The sequence below is a fragment of the Periplaneta americana genome, chromosome 7, assembly GCF_040183065.1.
Source record: "Periplaneta americana isolate PAMFEO1 chromosome 7, P.americana_PAMFEO1_priV1, whole genome shotgun sequence".
Taxonomy (NCBI): Eukaryota; Metazoa; Arthropoda; class Insecta; order Blattodea; family Blattidae; genus Periplaneta; species Periplaneta americana.
In genome coordinates, this window is record NC_091123.1 from 82,734,032 (window position 1) to 82,746,695 (window position 12,664).

Here is a 12,664-nt window from a genome sequence, read left to right on the forward strand (position 1 = left end):
TTTAAGAATCCCCAAAGAAAATAATCTCAGGGATTATATTGGGGCTGTGAGGTGGCCAAATTTGACCACACTAATGACTAGGGGGCAGATTCACATGCACTAAAGATGGCAAATATGCATGCACGTACGCACTTAAAAACCAGGATATAAAATATGCACTAAAAATAATAATATATGCACTTTTAACAAAAAAAAAAAAAATATTTTATTTTAAGCAATTTACTATTATTGATGAATTTTTTGCTATAAGTTACATAAGAATACTGAAACACCATCAGTTGTTAAAGTTGCGTATCCTTCAATCCACTGATAAGCAGTACACTTCTGGCACATTTTGCGTTAGGCATCATTGATAAACCTAATTCAAAATTATTAATTTTCGTGCAGTTAAGCTATTCTAAAATACAATGCACTCTTAGCACACTGTCGAAGTTTCTTCGACATGTCACCATAATGAAATAAAATATTCTGATTTGCTACATCGACAAATAAAACACAGAAGATTGCATTAACAGGTCTATATTAGGCCTTCTGTTGACAGGCGGCGAAATTCGAGTTTAGTGAGTGCAAATAAGTCTATCAATACTTCCTGTAACTTCTGCGCCGATCATATTACAGTGTTTTCCTAACAAGTGTCAAAATGCTATGCAGTGTGAAGTAAAAGATAAGGCAGCTTCTTGTTTTGATACTGTTCTTTTAATCTCAACTTCCATCCATCACAACATTCCAATATTATACATTTGCATAGAGAAAGCAGTGCATTTCATTATGGAGAGCTTTGTTGATTGCCGAAAAATTGTCACAATAATTCACCGACAATAGGGCACTGTCTGCATATTGTCAGATTGCCATAAATAAAATATTCAATGTCTACGTTTCTTATGTATTCCATTTTTCCGATTATCTCTTCTTAATCTTGGTTTAACCATCAGATTGCTAAAAAAATAACGAAATATGCTTTTATAAGCACTAAAAACTGAAATATGCATTAACCCCTTAAATATGCATATATATGCACTATAAAATCTTGACCTTTGGACACAAATAACTTGTAATGCATTTACATAATGTTAGCATGTGATTTGCAACTAAGGAATAAAACATGCAAATATGCTAAAATCCGCCTCCTATTGATGATGCTAAGGGAGGTGGTGGGACAACATTGGTTGTGTGTGGTCGGGCTCCATCCTGCATAAATCACTGCGTGTGCATTGGAAGTCGAGTGGCATAAAGTGCAGGAAGGAACTGGTTTCGCAACATGGCCATGTACTGCTCCCTTTCATGGACGTTCTCTAGTTTGCTCTTTGTTGAATAGTAAGCCATCCTCTGTCTGCCATCTTAATCAAGTGGTCTGTGCTGAGCCCTAGCAGACTTTCCAGGGACCACTGCATTTAGGAGTGGAGTTTGATAATAGTATAACCACAAAATCAAAATCAAATTGTTCAACATTTCGTGCGCCACTCTGTGTGTGTGTGTGTGTATATATATATATATATATATATATATATATATGTATATATATAATTTCTTATACTTACTGACTAACTTTGAAACTGAAAAGACATAAATAGAGATCTGAGGTCCACCAAAGAGAAAAAGACGACATAGACACAATGCCTTAAGTCATAGTTTCTCATTCTCTTCCTTGTCATTCTCATTTACTTACGAGTTACTAGACTTTTACATGGATGAATAATGGGTTTGTCGCACAACTCCCAAACTGGAACATATCCAGCGTGGATTCATTCTACGAATCACGAAGGCTTACAGAACCACATCGACAGATGCAGCCCTAGTGATCGCGGGTATACCACCATTGTTTTTAACAGCCATGGCTAAAGCTGAAATCTCTAATGTGAAAAGAAATGGGATATTTATAGAACAAGAATCATATCTTGAGGTGGAAAAAAGATCACATTTTCAATTAACTGGTCATCCGAAAGATTTTCACCGTGCAACAAATACATGTACAGATCGACATGAATACAACATCTATACTGACGGCTCTCGGTTGCAAAAGGAGAACGACGTCACCTTGGTGGGCTGTGCTTTTGTTACCTACTACAACACTACTGAAGTCCACTCTGCCACGTTCCGCCTGGCGCCCATGTGCTCCGTGTTCCAAGCAGAACTCTTTGCCATCTTGCAAGCAGTGAAATGGAGCATTACCAACGGGATTGACTCATGTATTCACAGCGACTCTCAATCTGCCTTACAAACCATTGACGATAAATACAACTTGCATTCTATAGCCGTCGAAATTAGATCCCTAATACTTAAATTTGAAGGTCGTATTTGCTTAATGTGGGTGCGCGGCCACACAGGTACTGAAGGAAACGAAAGAGCGGATACATTAGCGAAGCAAGCGGCCTCAACCAACTCAGAATATAAATATTCCACCTGTCCTATTTCGTACATCAAGCAGAAGATCAAGCACACAACTACACTCAAGTGGAATACATACTGGAACTCTAGTGTTAAAGGCTCTGTGACCAAGAAATTATTCTTTCCCAATGTACAAGACAGACTATGTTGCAGTCAGTTCTCAACCGACTTCTTTTACACCCAATTTATGACCGGCCATGGAAAATTCGGTTCCTACTTTGAAAGATTTAGGATCAAAAGTGCAGAAGAATCTCTGTGCATATGCAAAGAGAATCAGACTGTTGAACATTTGATTTTTCACTGTCCAGTGTTCGAAAGGAAAAGACACTTTTTAAGATATCATATCTCGGATTGCAATTTAAATTACTCCACACCCCTTTACCATTTTCTTAGAAAAAAATGTTGTTACAAACAATTCACAGAGTTTATACACCACATCCACGCAAGACTGTAGCTGTTAATTGTATATAAATTAATGATGTTATAAAATCCTAATGCACTATGTAAAACAAGGTGTCTATCTTTGGGACATAATAATAGTAATGACAACAATAACTATGTTTGTATTATAGATTTTACTATTGTTGAGTATTTGATGACAGGTATATAGTTTGTAACCATAAGTAATTTTGTTTTTATTTTTTCTTTACTATCGCAAACCAACTATATAATAGGTATTTTATTTGTAACTACGCCAATTCTGTGCATTATCTCATTAATATTGCTTAAAATTATGTATAAGATCACAAATTAATGTAATAATCTTGCAATTTCTCTACACCTTCGATTATAATTTCTAATTTTATTTCATTTTGTTTTAACTGAAAGTAATTATTGCATAACGTATTTAGTATTGTTTACTGTCTCTTAATTAGTGTATTTATATTGTAACTATGATTCACACCTACTATTAATTCTTTAAAATTGTGTAATCACTACATAATGTATTTCACATGTAACAAACTACAACCCTAATATACCAAAGGTAAAATAGGGTTTCAATATTTGGATAACAATAATAATAAGGTTTGATTTCAGAATGCTCTCTCCCTTATATTAATTATTATCTTCTGGTGAGGCTTTATACAAACTCGGAAACAAAATTTGGGCCACCTGAATTTTCGAAGTTCTAGTTATAACATACTATGCATGATCAGTAAGCATTGTAGTTGGTTTTCTAACACTACGCAATATAACTGGAACTTGGAAAATTCAGGTGGCCTAAATTTGTTTCTGGGTCTGTACTATATGCTCGCGTTTTTTTAAATCTAATTTTTAGTACTTATCTTAAATATCAGTGTTTTACTTAAGCTTATTTTTTAAACTGCTGTTTTAAATTTATTACAGTTCTATTTCTTTGTTTTGCATTCTTTGGAATTACTTAGTCATTCTTTAATTGTGACGAAATCAGTAAATTTTTATATAACATATATATATTTTTTAAATATTTTTAAGTAACAAGGGTAACTTTATTTTAATGATCTATTTATCAAAAGAAGATATCTTGTAAATAATATTAAGTATTACATATGCAGAACCCGAATCAAGTAAAGTGAAGTGGGTAGGCATTGGATACATACATACATATTAAGTATTACTTCCCACTGATATATTTTGAAGGGATGAGGTATTATGAATGTGTAAAAATGACATAATATGATAATGATACCAGAGTTTCTTTATACTATGATCATACAATGAACAAACAAAGGTAATGAAATTAGGAATGTTAAAGGGTCCGTCTATGCTTATCTGTACAACCAATATTAATTATTAGAATACTTGTCACATTATTTATTCAGTTTAACGTTTTTAACTTAAATACTCCATCTTCAGAAGAAATTATGCCTAAAAACACATGAATAGAATTGGTACATGCGTGTGTACAGTACAATATGGATAAATTAGTTAATTATGAGTCTCTACCGTAACTAATTTATCCATATTGTACTATACACACAAGTACCAATTCTATTCATGTGCTTTTAGGCATAATTTCTTCTGAAGATGGCTTATTTAAGCCGAAAACGTTAAACTGAATAAATAATGTGACAAGTATTCTAATAATTAATATTTATTATTGTACAGATAAGCACAGATGGACTCTTACCATTCCTAATTTCATTGTATTAGCTTATCGGTCCTCACCATGCCTTTCAAACAAAGGTAAGTTAAAGAAATAATATTATAGTAGACCTACTATCCACTAGGGACAAAAAATGGAAACATTGCATCATGTAAATAATACAAGTAACGTATGAGCCACAATGCTTGAGGGAACGAGAAGAAGAAGAAGAATTAAAATCGCAAACGAAAACATTACAATCATATATATTTAATTATGTTAGTTTTCTAACACACATGCGGATACCTGAAAGTGTGAATGAGAAAGATAAAAAATACTTCCTTACACTCATTACCAGATATTCATTATCAGATAATCATGATTCCACATTGGACATAATAAAGGTGTTCCAGTAAGTGGCTTACCTTTGCATACAACTCCATCTCCGGTATACCCTTCTCTGCACTGGCACTCATAGGAACCTGTACTTGTTAGAATACAATTTGCATCATCACCGCATAATGATGGATCTCTTTCACATGAAAGATCTGGTATACAATGAATTCCACTTCCATGATAGCCCTTTAATTAGAACCATACAATGATTGTAAAACGCAAATTATTACAACAAATCAAAAATACACCGTATTATTTGATATTACCAGAATTTAATTGTTATATATTTTATCCATGATATTTACATGAGTAAATTAAACCAAAGTTGTGGTTTTTCTTGAAGAAGGAGTAAAATTTGCGTCAACAGCACTATTTTTGAAAAAGCGAGGTGTTATAATTTGTTAGTAAATTGTGAAATATTCTATATTGCATAAATTAGCATTTATTAAGTAACACTTTTACGAAATGTTGAGTCTCATTTATTATTTCCTCATATGTAGCTGCTATGAAATTTTACTTTATTTTGACCATGATTGTGCCATGAGTTTCCTTCAACATTTAAATGTAACTAGTAAATTAGTTACCAGTTGATAATCTTCTGATGGAAAGAGACAAAGGAGAAGAAAAGATGGACACACAAAAGGAAGACATGGAAAGAATGGGAGAAACGATAATGGGTTCTGGAAACGACTAAGATCTCCTGCATTGCACTAAGTGATCTATAACTTAGTTTAAGCCAAGAGTCAGATATCTGATAAAAATTTTTACACTTTGTAAATACTGTTTTTAATAAAAATATATGGTTCCTATCAAATTATTACTGAGAACTGTAATTACCTTCTTACACCTGCAACGGTAGCCTGTCGCACCTTGATCATAAACACAATCTGCAGCAGGGTGGCAATTGTTTATAACATTACATCCTATAGGATCTGCTGTGCAAGTCTTCCCATCTCCTGAGAAACCAGCATTGCATCTACAATGGTGCTTTTCAGATGAAGGATCTAGTAGGCACTTGGCATTAGCATCACAGTCATTAATAATATTGCAGCCAGAATCTGTATATAACCAAAGAAAGTATTACAATGTTAGATAAGGATTTGTCATAAAGATTATACTTATTTAATGAAATCACTGGATTGAAAATTAATTTTTTAATCAACTTCAATCTGAAATTCAATTGATAACACTGGCTGAGATTTGTAGCTGGGAGGGGGAGTCCCTCTCTCACTGCCAATAGCATTCCCATCTCTACTCATACACTGCTTATTCCAGTAATTCAGCAGAGTGAGACCCACTTTCAGACGAAACTTCGATACCACTCAAAGTACGATTTTAAACAACATATTTTTTAATATTTTCCAAAATAAACTGAAAACAATTACGACAGTCACAGATGGATACTGAATCCGTTTTAAGACAATTCGTTCAACTAGCTGATATTCCAAAAAAGTATGAGAGAAAACTCATTTGAAATACAGTAGAACCTCTATTATCCGTGGTAATGAAGGGGGTGGACTGAACGGTTAATCCAAAAAATTGGATAATCCATACCAAAAAAGATGTTTATAACTTAAGTTCATAATACACAATTTCCTTCGTGGTCTTGTGTTTAACATGCTATGTAGTGGATCAGGAGTTCATTAAAAGTTTGGTTGTCAACGACAGGTTCTTAAGGATCAAGGGTTGATGATTGATGGTTGTCTGCAGAAAGATAGGAATATTTGAAGTCTCATGTTGTAGATTTACATACTATATACACTTTATCCTTGTTTATTTTAATCACGTACAGTTGTAACGCAATCTTCTACTCTGAAGCAGCATTAACCACAGTTTCTTCTTTCCTACACCTGTCAATTATTTGTAATTTTCAAAAATAAATAAACACAATTCGTTTTCTTTTGACAACTGTTGAAGACATTTTGCATAGAAGTTATATAGTACGGCTTAAGGATTGAATTGTACATGGGTTTGTGGAAATTCTTGAGATAATTTCTTTAGAAGCAATAGGCCTAGTGATTATTTTTACAAGTAACTATTTTTGTTCCCAACAGCTAAGCTTTTCTACTACATACTTTGTAATAAAGGTAAAGGCTTGTAATAACCTTCTGTAGAAAAACTACGTAGAAACATAACGTATAGTACTACATATATTTTTCTGCAGCAAAAAGAAAATAGAGCTAGAAAAAAATCGGATAATCCGACAATCGGTTAATAGGGTGACGGATAATCGGGGTTCTACTGTATGTGTCTACTGATGGAATATTGAATCTAGGTCTTTTTTTTTCGCAGAGCAGTTTTGTATTAAAAGAATACATCGAGCTTACAAAAGAAGCTCTTACATTTTTATTAACATTTGCAACCTTGTATTAATGTAAAATAAGTTTCTCGTCTAAGGTTGCAATCAAAACAAAAGACCAGAACATTCTTTACAGATAATATGTTGATTGACATGAATAAGGCAATGTATTTCATAGAAGTTATTTGATATGTATATGATCTTAATAGGTACAGTGGAGTTAATTACTTGCTGTCCCATAACAAATAGTTATCACACGGCTGGTAGGCTGAGCTACAATCCAAACAATACTGTCACTGGTTTCTATGGCCAGAAAACATACAGTTAGTGAAAAATGACATACCATCACTGAAAAAATGTGATCGTAAAAATTTATTTATACATTTCTTCACAGCAAAGAGTACTATCTCTTTGCTTCGTAAATCTAAACCACAGACTTCTGGAACTGCATTTTGTGTGTATTTAGACACGCTTATTTGATAAGCTGAACCCCTGGAATGCTTACAATGGTAGTACTGAGTGTTAAGTTCAAAGTGTGTCATGGCTCGCTGTATGTCATCATATGGCTAGTCGATGAGCCTAGAGAATTCAATCTTCCTACACTTCCGCAGAGGTGTATTATCTGTGTGTCAGAGAAGTTGCATAGCAAGTACGGCATTCATTCTGAAGAGTGCTTACTGATATGTACAGTAATGCCGGTAGTGGCAGGAATGTGAACTGTTTGAAAACATGTACTGAGGTGGGTTTTTTTCTTACTGTCAGGATATGGGGAGAGGGTTAAGACGATTTCTTACGTATTTGTTGACATTAACTTCGACAGTCAACATGGACACGGAGCATTTGATTTGTATTGTGGAATGTTGCCGTACGACTTGGCCGCGCAAAACACAGTTCGAAAGAGGTTATGGTAGCACACAGACAGTACAGACTGCCATCTGTTGCTACGACGTTCAAGTTATACCGTACACGTTCTCAAATTCAGATTGAATGCCTTGATTAATAGGCAACTTCTCTGTCATAAAAGCTGAAACTCGCTTCAAATTGCTGACTCACAACAGTGATGTCATGACACACTTTGAAATGAACACCCAGTATTTCAAGTATAGAATGCTGTGGTCTGTAGCTTGGGGTGACCATTGTTGCCAATTTAGTGACTGTGTCATTTTTTTGTTCCACTTCTTATTAATAATTAAGTAAGGCACTTTGAAGCTTTAACATTATTTTAAATGATAAGTCTCAAAGGACTTGTAAAATGATCTAGTAAATAACTGAAGTAACTTGAAATTATTTTGTTAAGAAATTTAATGTGTTGCATAAGCTTCAAAGATTCGCGTGACTGACTGTATGAAGCAATTTATTATATACATAATTTATGTCTTATGTTGTAAGGGAGAGGTATGCCTTTTTTTAAATCGAGGTATGCCAGAGAAAAATCTTGGGGTAGCATACTGCCTCTGGTTTTTTCCCACTTCCTTCACTGATCTTCATACAGCATAATGAGAAATCACCGAAATGCACCTTCGTTCAAGTGTGTATAGTCTATGTTTCTAACCTATATATTTCGAAGTCATTAAACTATATGTTATACATTTCAATTTACCGAAGTGTTTATATAGCTAATTCTTTTAATACCGGTAATAATAAATTCTAAATAAAAATTAGAGGAAATCTATCTCATTACAGGTCCCGAAAGGTCCTTATGGGTGGCGGAATTAATATTAATAATATAATATAATATTAAGACTCCTACCTGACTAGACAATCGGCCTCTAACAGAAATGAGTACCAAGGCAGTTCCTTGGGCTGAAGGTGGCCAGCACTGACTGACAGTCCTACTGTTATTTAGTGTGGCAGAAAGGATTAAATAAATAGGAAAAACCCATGACCTCATCGAGAATCGAACCAGCAACCTTATTACGGCAATGGAAATGGTGTTTTAAGATAGAATTATCAATTTTGGATTATTGATCCATGAATTAGATACAATCGTGAGAAATTATTTTTCACACTACAAACAAATGGTACTTATCTCTTAAATATGAAAAATATTTTAAATTACATGTTATTATGTTTCCAAGATTAAATTCAAATACTCGAAACAAATAACGCGTTCAAAATACATGGATTAATAAAGGGCGGGTCCTAAAATAGTAAGGCCAAATCTAATGGTATGGTATTCATTCATTGTTTTCTTCCTAGGGCTTTCACTGCAAATCCAGCATTTTGCAATCTTCCTTATTTTCCACCTTCCTCTTAGTCACCACATACAATCCATATGTTTTAATGTTGTCTTTTATCTGATATCTTCTGCCCCGAACTTTCCTTTCCTTCACCATTCCTTACAGTACATCCTTCAGTAGGGAGTTTCTTATTATTCAGTGATACAGCCAATTTCTCTTTCTCTTCGTTATCAGTTTCAGCATTACTTTTATACAAATTGTTTACGACGTTTTATCAACTGCGGTGGTTATCTAACGTCTGAGGGAAACGAAAGTGATAATGCTAGTGAAATGAGACCAGGGGCCAGCGTCGAAAGTTACTCAGCATTTATTCTTAATAGGTTGAGGGAAAACTCTGAAAAAAACCTCAACACTGTAACTTGTCCCAACCAAGATTTTAATCCAGAACTGCTCGTTTCATGATCAGACACACTAACTTTTACTCCATAGTGGTGAACTATTCTTTCTTCAACCATTCTTCCTAGCACAGCTTTATTTCTTATTTTGTCTTCCATTTCACATGCTTTATTTTTTCCTCCATTTGTACATTTCAAATGCTTCTAGTTGTTTCTATTCGCATCGTCGTAATTTCCATGTTTCTGCCTCATACAATACCACACTCCATACAAAGCACACTAGTCCCTTACTTAGTTCTTTTTTCAGATGTCTGTAGAAGACACTCCTTTTTCTATTAAAAGCTTTCTTTGTCATTGCTATCCTCTTTTTTACTTCCTGGCAGCAGCTCATGTTACTACTTATAATATTATAATATACCCCAAGACTTGTTCTACTGCCTCATTTCAAATTCGCACGTTTACCTTCTTTATTGTTCTTCCGATAACCATGATCTCCGTGTTATTTGCATTCATCTTCATCCCATACTGCTCGCAGCTGTCATTTAGCGCCAGTGACATACTTCTTAGTATATCCTCTTCTGCTAATTTGAAATGTATGCGAGATAAATATTTAAACATACGTAAAATGTAATAAAGTTTATTAGTTAAAACAATTTTATATTATTAAATATACGGTATTTAAAAGAATGGAGTGAGACGAATTTTAAACAAGAAGAATACTAAATAGTCTTGCTAACTCCTATCAATAAATCTTCAGCTTTCTAGATAAGTAATGGATGACAAACTATTTCTTAAAATCCTATTAATTTTATATGGTTTCCAGTGTGATAACGCATATTCAGATCGTGATTTCTCCTTACTGACTGAGAAGGAAGCCTACCTTTTAACAATGAAGGCTAACATGATAATTAAACTATCAAAACTGCTGTTTAATGCTAACATATAGGATTACTGCAAATGAAATAGACAGTTTCAATATATTATATAAACCAAACTACTACAGTTACAGACAAGTATTTTACATGGTTTTGTAAGGAATGTCCTGAAGTTTGCATCAGTAAGTTGTACAGCTGTCAAAAGAAAAAGTGGCCGCTCTCCTGAAACAAAGTTCTCTTCGGGTATCTTCGCTACAATTTGGAGACAGGCGATGTTACATGTTGTTGGACCACGTTGCCTGATATCTACAGTTATAATTGAAGTATACTGTGTGTTATTCGATAGCATAATGGTAGCGTTCAGGCCTCTTATTCATGAGGTCCTGCGTTCGACTACAACCTCGTGCTTTTTATGTCCTTTTTTGTTCTGTTTTGAGAGAGACAAACTAGACATAATAGCTCCTTTCTCTTTTATGATTATTTTAGTAATTAACATCAGGTTCATTAATATATTATGCCATGACTTTATCATTATCATTATGATATTGTGGCTGCAAATAGAAAGAAAAAAGATTTTATTCTCAATAAAATATCTTTCGTGGCATAAACATAACAAATTTACTGGCGTCGGCCTTAAAACATTCAAACAATTAAGCGTTCAAAAAACAAAACAAAAAGCCACAATTCAATATGTAGTCTATATTCCTCTTATCTCGATCATCTTGTAGTCGAGTGGGCATGGAATTGACTAGTCTTTGCAAATAGCGACTGTTCTTAGACACGATATTCCAGGCATTCTGAACATACACACATAAATGTTCTGTCCATGGGCAGGTCTTTCATTGCAAACCCAGCAATCTCCAATCTTTCCTATTTTCTGCCTTCCTCTTAGTCTCCGCATATGATCCACATATCCTAATGTCGTCTATTATTCTTTTCAACCAGAGACCCAACCAATTCCTTTTTCTCTTTCTAATCAGTTTCAGCATCATTCTTTCTTCACTCACTTTTTCAAACACAATTTTATTTCTTATTCTGTCTGTCCACTTTACACGCACCGTTCTTCTCCACATCCACATTTCAAATGCTTCAATTCGTTTCTCTTCATTTCGTCGTAATGTCCATGTTCTTTCCCCATACAATGCCACACTCCACACAAAGCACTTCACTAGTCTCTTCCTTAATTCTTTTTCCAGAGGTCCGCAGAAGATCCTTCTTCTTCTATTAAAAGCTTCCTTTGTTCATGTTTGCAGTTTTCTTGGGAAGGATAGGCCTAAATGCGGTAACATCCCGTTGCTTTCTGCACACCACTATCTCTTTCGCATCTTATTAAATTCCAGGGGGCCCAAGCGTGGAGATGAGGAGAGTGGATTTGACTAATTGGGCCCTCCGGACTTCACCGAAAGTCACGGCAAGGGTTAAATATTAATTCTATCAGGATGTTTGACCCGGTCAGAGACCGGGAAATCTCAATTAGCCTTTGCCCCCCGCATCCTGGACTAGCTTCTACGAATCATCAGAAAATCTTAGAGTGTGATTCGGCCAATTTTTCCGAAAATGTTTCCATACCTTTGCTCTCGTAGCTCAGCCGACGAACGTCGGAATTTAGATGTCAACGTCTCAGGTTCAATTCCTCGTTACTCCTTTTCATTTTATTGTGGTTCAAGATAGTATAATGTAATAATACAAAAAGAAAAACTAATACCAGTATTATGAAACTGAATTTTTCCGAACCTAATATTAAATTTATGTTATTTATATCGCTAAAGAACGATTACAATATAAATAACTTGAATATTATTTATACAGTATCACTAAAGAACGATAAAGAATATAAATGATAAATATCGGTTTGTTTAATTAATATATTGCAAAAGAACAATAACAATATAAATAACTTGAATATTGTTTTATAATGCTAATGAAGGAAAACAGAATATAAATGATAACTTGAATATTATTTAAATCGCTAAAGTACGATAACAATATAAAAAACGTGAATATTATTCATATTGGAATTTCACAGATTAATTACAGATGTATTTAAGAAATTGTAGAAGAATAGTAAT

The 12,664-nt window shown here is 34.1% G+C and overlaps 1 protein-coding gene across 1 annotated transcript in view; it reads right to left on the reverse strand.

The window, feature by feature from the left end:
• Positions 1-12,664, reverse strand: part of Ndg (Nidogen) — a 193,337-nt gene that overhangs the window by 16,977 nt on the left and 163,696 nt on the right. Inside the window, exons 18-19 of the mRNA XM_069830946.1 lie at positions 5,684-5,904; positions 4,876-5,032 (exon numbers count right to left, since the gene is read on the reverse strand). Coding sequence (XP_069687047.1) covers positions 4,876-5,032; positions 5,684-5,904 — 378 coding nt within the window. The remainder of the gene's footprint in view (positions 1-4,875; positions 5,033-5,683; positions 5,905-12,664) is intronic.